Source organism: Thunnus albacares, chromosome 18, assembly GCF_914725855.1.
Source record: "Thunnus albacares chromosome 18, fThuAlb1.1, whole genome shotgun sequence".
Taxonomy (NCBI): domain Eukaryota; kingdom Metazoa; phylum Chordata; class Actinopteri; order Scombriformes; family Scombridae; genus Thunnus; species Thunnus albacares.
The window spans coordinates 6,554,270-6,562,657 of record NC_058123.1 but is presented as its reverse complement, the minus strand read 5'-3'; the positions used below and the strand labels follow the sequence as shown (position 1 = coordinate 6,562,657).

Here is an 8,388-nt window from a genome sequence, read left to right as displayed (position 1 = left end):
TTTCAGGCTCCAGAGTGTAGTTCCGTGTACAGCAGACGCCATTGAGCATGTGCAGGAACACGGTTCATGCTTCGCTAGCTTGCCTTACATGGAACTACTCTCTGGAGCCTGAAAATGCAATTGTTTTTATTAGTCTTTGAAGCCACTAATGTGACTGTAATCTTTGCAGTGAAGGAACATGTTACCCAGTGTAACGATGTGGCTCACTGACATGTTTTTAATAGTTTTTGGACAACAATGGAGATCTGCGGCACAGAGAAGTATGGTATATGAGGCTTTGGATACACACACAATACTTGTAAGTAGATAAATCCACCGTTGATTTGGCTCTGCACATGAGATTTGTTGACAAGTAAAAACATATAGAAAATCGCCAGCCACTTTATTTTTTCAGTACTTTCTGGTTCCTCTTGATGAGGTAGTTTGATAGTGAATCATGCTGCTACAGTAGCATACCACAGAGTTAAATACATTTCATGTGTGAGAGATGCAAACTCGTTGAGGTTGTAATTGGGGGCACTATTGGACTTGATCAACTGAAAAATAGGAAAAATTGCAACTGAATAAAGCAAATCAGATTTTATATGTCAAAAATCTGGTAATTCCTTGATGGGGCTACTGTAGAACTATTCTGATTCTTGATGCGGCTATAGCCCCATCTAACCTCAGCCTAGCGCCAAAGGCAAATTGATTGTGATTTTGGGTTATACAAATAAAACCGACTGCATCTGACTATCTAATTGGCACAAGTTGAATCTAACATTTGCTTTACTTTAGGTGCAGTCCTCTGTATTATGTTTTTCTTCATGGTAGCCCTGAGGGGAATTTTATTCCACTATATACTTAATGTTGTATATAAATGGAAGGAATGACAGTCCACCTTGACCTTTGACCTCTGTTTGCCATGCTCATTCTATTAATAAAAATTGTGATGCAAAATGGAAACAACCTGACTTTTTGTCATTTTGTCATTTGTCTTTTTGTCATTACGGCCTCATGATGGATTGACTCATACATTTATTCATTTGGCAGACGCTTTTGTCCAAAGTGACTTTTAAATCAGGTACAATCCAAGCCACAGTAGAGGAGTCACAGACTGTATGTATAAAGATATAATCTTTATATATGGGAGAAGTCTTGAAAAAAATAAGCATGGTAACACTTCACCTTCAATGTTCCACCTGACACAAGAGCCACAAGGTTGCAGGTGTATGAAGTGATGAAGCCAGTTTTCAATGAGATTATATGATTTTCATCAGCAGATGCAGCGTTCTCACTTTGCATGGAACTGTAGATGTTTGAATTTACATACAATATATCTCTTGTCATTATTTTGTCACATTAAGTTACAATGAGTCGTTGTTTTTGCATTAATTTCAGATAGTGACCTGTGAAAGTCAGATTTATGAATAACATCAAACAGATACACGTATCTAAACTAAACAAATCTATGTATATATTAAAAATATTGCTTCGTCAAACATGAGTACTGAAACTGTATTTCTCCACTGGATTCAATCAATAATCTGTCACTTTTATGTGCAAAAACAGAAATGTGGCGATGTGTAGTGACATTAAAGGAAGTTGACATCATGGATCAGTTGTTTAATGATTGTGGTCCTCAGGTAGCGCCAGTCCTGCCACTGCAGGACTGCAGCACAGTCACGGTTTGAGGGAACATGACGTCTGATTGATGTGTTGTTTGAGTTTCTTTAGGCATCAGCTGCCTCTCTCTCTCTCTCTCTCTCTCTCTCTCTCTCTCTCTCTCTCTCTCTCTCTCTCTCTCTCTCTCTGTCTATCTCTCAACTAGCTTGCTCCATCCTTGCTCTCGTCACAAATACGCACATGATCGGGTAATGGAGGGGGAGGAGGGGGGGTCCACGGTGGGTGACAGCGACCGTGTCAGGTGGTCGTTACAGACCTTGGTCCTATAAAAGCAGCGCTGGTCACTGAGCAGCTCAGACTTTCTCAGGTGCGCCTTGCTGACAGAGATGCGCGTCATGGAGCGCACTTTCCGGGAGCAGCTCTTCTTTCTGGTGTTGTGTCTGTCTGTCCTCAAGGGAGACTCCAGATATATTGAGGTGAGTGTCATGATCAAGATCACGCTTAAACTTTGCTGTCATTCTTAATCGATTCACAGACAAAACTTCTTGATTTCATATTTTTTCCTGCAGAACAACGAGATCTCAAAAGATGACTTATATTCATTTTTCAACTCGGAACCTAAGAGAGAAATACCAGAGGAATTAATGTACCGCCGACCTTTACGTAAGTCATGTGAAATCTGTACCTGTCACTCACAAAGGCAAGGCAATTTTATTCGTACAGCACGTTTCATACACAGAGGCAACTCAAAGTGCCTTACATAAAATAGATAAAAATGAGATAGCATAGAAAGATAAAAAGATTTTTTTAAAAAGTATAAAAGACATAAAAAAGAATAAATATCACTGTGCAATTTAGAGTCATAGTGCAATTATTAGCAACAGTTAAAGGCAAAGGTGAACATGAAAGACTTTAGCCTTTTTTAAAAAGTAGCCAGATTGGGGCAGATTTAAGATCCTCCGGAAGTTTATTCCAGCTTTTAGTATCATAATAACTGAATGCAGCTTCACCACGTTTTGTTTTAATCAAAGAGACATAATTGACAATTTGTGCAGCTTATGTGCATATATTTTTCTTTTTTTTGGAGAGAGAGAAATGAAAAGAGAAATGTGCATTTATTTATCTCATATATGCAGTCTTTACTACAAAACTGTAGTAAAAACTGTAAATTTTGAGTAGGACTCATATTCAGTTGTTTTTTCAATTTCAAGTAGCTTATTGACATAACGTCAATGATAACGAATAGAGAGGGAAAATAGTGGGAGCAAGTAAAAAGGAACAATAAAGGGGGATAGATGCCTCTAATGCCTGCTATTTTCCAGTTGTTTATGATGTGTACACATACTCTGGTTGCACAAATACATCCATGTGTGTTTGTCTCTCAGGTTGTCTGGACATGGTTGCAGTAGAGGGTCAGTTCACCTTCACAGCGGAGCATCCTCAGCTCAGCTGTGCCGCTTTCTTTATAGCAGAGCCCAATGAAGTGATCAGTGTGGATTATGACAGTGTTGACATCGACTGCAGGGGAGGGGACTTCATCACGGTAAACTCACCTCTCCCACAAAACATTTACTCACCAATTTGTACCATTAATGTTCCCAGTAATCCTTCTGTAATCACATCCTTAACATAAGTGGCATACTTAGATACTTCTGTACATATTTAGTTGTAACTGGTGATGAAATATGACTTTGTTTTTGTTTTTGTGGCACAGCCTGTGTTTGTTTTCATGCCACCAAACACTGGGGTCACTCACTGTGCAGTAACTTGCTTGACTAATCTTATAGAAACACTTCCTGATTAGAGAAAAAGCTCCTTTAACCTATTGCAATTGCATATAACCTGCTTACTTTGGGTGACCTGCCCCTTCATGTTTGCATGCTGATGCTCCTTACATTCTAATCTTACCATAGTGGTCTCAACCTTATAAGTACTAAGTTTAATGTCTTTCCCACAGAGAAAGATTAAACTAAATACACTCATGAGATCTAGTAAACCCCTTCAAAAATCATCTTTGACCGAATTTGTAATCCTGCTCTCACCTTCTCCCTGTTAATGTGTCCCATGAAGGTGTTTGACGGCTGGGTGATGAAAGGAGAGAAGTTCCCCAGCTCCCAGGATCACCCGCTGCCTGTGTACGAGCGCTATGTGGATTACTGTGACTCAGGATCTCTGAGGAGAAGCGTGCGCTCCTCTCAGAACGTGGCCATGGTCTTCTTCCGCATTCACAACGCCGGCAGCGGCTTCACGCTGACAGTCAGGAAACTCATCAACCCTTTCCGTGAGTATTCTGCATAATCAGATGTATACTAATCTAACTGCTTTTGCTTCTGGTCCACTCTGGGGCTTTTGTGTGTATGGATTTTGTGTGTATAGATTTGTGCAGCGATTAATGTGTGAGTCTGTGGTGATGCTGATACAAGCCTGGCAGGGTGCTTTAGTCATCAAGTGCACCAACAGGGGACAGTTTGCCATCACTGCATGTGTTTCTGGATCTGGGACATGATCACAGGGCAAATGCTGTCCTACAGTAACATGTAAGGACAAGACAAAAAATGCTACATCTACTGTAAACTGAACCCAAAATTTGTTGATCTCTTGCAATATTTTTTTTAATCTGCATAATTTTGTTATATTGATATACATATACATTGAAATGTATATGTATGTAATCAAATTTTCTGGCAGCTATCAGTGCAGTGATCTTTTGTCTGAGTTTTACCTTCAGTTTATTTTTTTAATTCAGCACCTACACTCTGTTTGTCTTTAAAATTACCTTCACTTTTGCTTCTACCAGACTTGAATTTTGTCAGAGAAGCCTTTTCTCAGCCCGAATCATCAGAAATAAAACTAGCATTTCATTTTAAATTCATCTTTTTTGAGGCTGCTGTAACAGCTCACCATTAATTCACCTTTTGACCTTTGTTATTAGATGGAACAAAGTGGAGAGCCAGTGCATGTTCTTTGTCACTCATTTGTACATACATTATTCATGTGTGTGTGCCTGTCCTTGTGTATGTTCATATGTTCCTATTAGTGAGTCCATTAAGGTAAAATCATGCTCCTGATGTCCATGCTTGTCTCCTTGCAGCCTGTAATGTCATCTCTCAGTCACCAGAGGGCAGTTACACAGTGGTGATCCCCCAGCAGCACAGAAACTGCAGCTTCTCCATCATATATCCAGTGGAGATCGACATCTCAGAGTTCAGCTTGGGACACCACAACAACTTTCCCAAGGTGAACGAATGCACTGGTTTCTGCTTAATATCCACTTTATTATGGCCTCTGTGCTCGATTCTTCTCCTCAGCACTTTTTTTCTCAAAGTTTTGCCATTACTCCGATTCAATGGAGATGAATGGAATTGCTTTCAAAAATTGTATTTGGAAAACACGAGTAACACCAATATGTCTTTCTCGAAACAATGGCTCAGTTACACACTATTTTCCACGTTCAGTAGAAAGCGATTTTTGAATTAAAAACTTTTGTTTGTGATTTTAGTGAACACATGCTTTAAAACATTTTTTAATACACATGAGTTTGTTATGCAGAAACTTAGCTGTTATAACTATTGGTGATTTAGAAGTGCACAAGTAAACAGAACAACAAGTCAACTCAAGGAAGTCCTCACACCTGTACAACAAACCATGTAGTTTATAGAGCCTTCGAAAATAAACCGTCATCTTCTATTTTGTTAAGGTGGCTAAATTCAATATTTTATATTAACAATAGATCAATAGATGACTACATAACATGAAACATGTTGCTTGTAGTGACAAACTCATAGAGAAATATCACCTGAAACTGCAGTTTCTCTCAGCTCTAGGGAGTGTTTCAGCATCTTTCAGCTCATTGGTTGTTTTGATTCACCCTGACCATCAGCTTTGTGTTTAGGCAAAACAGACAGCTGTTTTCTGTGGGGATTTAAAAAACCCACTGTACAAAACCTGCCTAGCACCAAATGGCAAATACACAAAGTTAGTCACAAACTGGTAAACATAGTGGAGCATTTAGCAGCTAAAGAGACATTTTTATCAGGTGAAGACCAAAAACAGAGCAAAAACCAAAGTAACTATTGCATTGTATTCAGGTAATAATGTTGTAACCTTCGTGTCTGCTGGATTTATGAATAAACAACTGTTTGCTAATAAGGTCACCATATCAGCTTCACAAGGTAATGATATGTTAATGTTTGGGGCCAAAAAATTCAGTTAATGAAGGTTTAGGTTCGACATAGATTGTTGAGGTAAGATGGACATGTGACATGAGAGAACTGCAGTCTTTGGTTTCAAATTCACATAATTTGTTCACCCAACCATCCAACTTCATGGATATTACACAAACTTTTATTCTGCTCCTGAATATAATAAGCATAGGTCATCTGAAGCTTTTTGAGGAACTGACTAGGGCTACAACTAACAATTATTTTCATTATCGATTAATCTGTCGATTATTTTCTTGATTAATCAATTAGTTGTGTGGTCTATAAAATGTCAGAAAATGTTGAAAAATCTCAATCACTGTTTCCCAAAACCCAGGAAACGTCCTCCAATGTCTTCTTTTTGTCCCAACCAACAGTCCACAACCCAAAGATATTCAGTTTACTGCATAGAATAAACCAGGAAATATTCACTCAGTCATTCTTAAAAATGACCCCAAAGGATTAATCGATAATCAAAATAACTGGGGATTAATTCAATAGTTGGCAACTAATTGATTAATCAACTAATCGTTGCAGCTCTAGAACTGACCAATAATGTACTCTTGAGAGAACTGTCATTATTTACACGAGCGCAAGAGGTCTTGTGTGTAAAGATGGGTCGTTTTAAGCAGAGGAGGATAATTAAACAAGACAGATGAAAAGATATTTTCCAGACTCAAGTGCGAATACATGAAAACATTTCATCTGTAGCCGTACTCTTTACTCATACCATCTAACTCTGTATTAAAAAATCAATGTGATCATTTCTATAATGTCTAACATATAACTTTATTGATAGGATCCAACAGGATTATTATTATATTTCATTATTCATACTGCTCATCAGTATTATTATACATGCATGGTTAAATTCCTCTTGATAATTTCACTGTGATGAATATCTACTGAATCCTGTTGAAGAACAGTTTTTCTACATGTTTTAAACCCATACGTTGATCTCCACAGAGGTCCATGCCTGGATGTGCAGAATCAGGAGATTTTGTGCAGTTGCTGGGAGGAAATGGCATCGACACGTCCAAGCTGCTGCCCATCACAGACCTCTGCATCTCCTTCACTGGACCTAGTGAGTACACACCGATCTCTGCCTTCCTTCCTCATTACACACCCATCACTGGCTGAGTCAAGACTTGATTTTACCTTTCCTTTTCCTGCAGCCCACATGAAGATCGGCTGTGATAACACAGTGGTGAGGATGGTCTCCAGCGGGAAGTTTGTCAACCGAGTGTCTTTCAGCTACAGGCTACTGGACAGCCAGGAACTTCAGACCATCAAACTCAACAATGTGGAAGATTTCTGTTTCAGTAACTGATCACATCAGGATAATAATGGGACAAATGTCATCATTTGACTGCAAACATTTTAAAAAATTTATTTTATTAAAAACAACAAAGATCCACCTCAGTCAGTCCCTCTGATTAGGCGAAATGTCTTAAATCCAAAGACATAACCATAAAAATGAATGAAAAATAAGGCACATACCGTCACAGAGATACTTATGATATTCAACTCAAAATTCACTGGATTTCAATTTGTCTTTTTCTTTTTTTTCATCTTAATTAATTCTGTTTGTTGCTTAATAAAGCTTCATGAAGTGTCCTTTTGTGTTTGGTGGAACTACTATTGTTTTTATTTTTGCTTTGTGTAAAGGTGTATATTTATTAAGATGGGACACAGTCATTGCGTTATATATGGGTTCATGGTCAGCATTCTTGAAAAGGAATGGTGCTAAAATGAATGTTACTCTATTTATTTTGCTGAATGATACAAGTACTGAGTCATTTCCTGCCACATGAGGGCAGCAGGTAAAGAGTTCAAAGTATTCATTGCCATTATGCATTTAAATTTGTATAAAAAAACTTTTGTAATAAAATTATACTGCATGATGAAGCACCCAACTGGTTCTGTTCTTATTTATTTTGTGCCTAAATGTGTTTTAAAAATGTACTACAGCAAGAAACAAAACTGAGCACTGCAGCACTCTAACACATTAAAACACATTAACAAGACTACACAATACTGTACTGTGGTGAAATTAATCTGAATAGAAGAACAAACACTGAATTTATATTAAAATACAAAAAATAGTACAAACAATTGCATTCAAGTCTCTCCAGGTATCGTTCTGCACTCTAAAAAAGCTTTACTCTCCTGTAATTGAGCTCCGCTTCATGCTGTTTTATCAAAATGCAAAGTGTCATAATTTCAAAAAACACTAGAAAATGAAAATAAACTTGCATGGATATAACATTTTCATGTAGTTTTGTCATCCGATCCATTTTTCAGATAAATATTTATATATTTTACATACATTTATATTTCTATATGAAGATATTCACCACTCGTCTTGCTCATTGTGTTCAAATGAAACTCTTGCCGGTCTGTTCTGTGCACTGCTCCATTAAATTACTTTCAATTCATTAGTTTCAGTGGAGGAACACATATGGGAGGTATATGTTGCTCCACCTTCCCAGACAGCATTGTTTCTGTTTGTTCAGTAGTGCAAAAAGTAGTGGGAAGACAAAAACTCCATATTTTGAAATGTTTGAGTTAACAAAGCCACTAC

At 37.8% G+C, this 8,388-nt stretch overlaps 1 protein-coding gene across 1 annotated transcript; it reads left to right on the top strand.

Moving 5' to 3' along the window:
* The first annotated feature begins 1,853 nt into the window (after positions 1–1,853).
* LOC122968597 (corticotropin releasing hormone binding protein) lies at positions 1,854–7,712 on the top strand. Its single transcript, XM_044333954.1, has 7 exons — positions 1,854–2,081; positions 2,175–2,268; positions 2,991–3,148; positions 3,676–3,886; positions 4,697–4,842; positions 6,771–6,888; positions 6,980–7,712. Exons 1-7 carry the CDS (start codon positions 1,992–1,994, stop codon positions 7,132–7,134), a joined length of 972 nt encoding a protein of 323 aa, XP_044189889.1. The 5' UTR covers positions 1,854–1,991; the 3' UTR covers positions 7,135–7,712.
* The last annotated feature ends 676 nt before the right edge of the window (positions 7,713–8,388 follow it).

Coding starts and splice junctions, on each gene's coding strand:
- LOC122968597 (XM_044333954.1), top strand. CDS start 1,992: ATGCGCGTCATGGAGCGCACTTTCCGGGAGCAGCTCTTCTTTCTGGTG. Junction 2,082..2,174: donor GAGACTCCAGATATATTGAG/GTGAGTGTCATG, acceptor TTTTTCCTGCAG/AACAACGAGATCTCAAAAGA. Junction 3,887..4,696: donor GAAACTCATCAACCCTTTCC/GTGAGTATTCTG, acceptor GTCTCCTTGCAG/CCTGTAATGTCATCTCTCAG.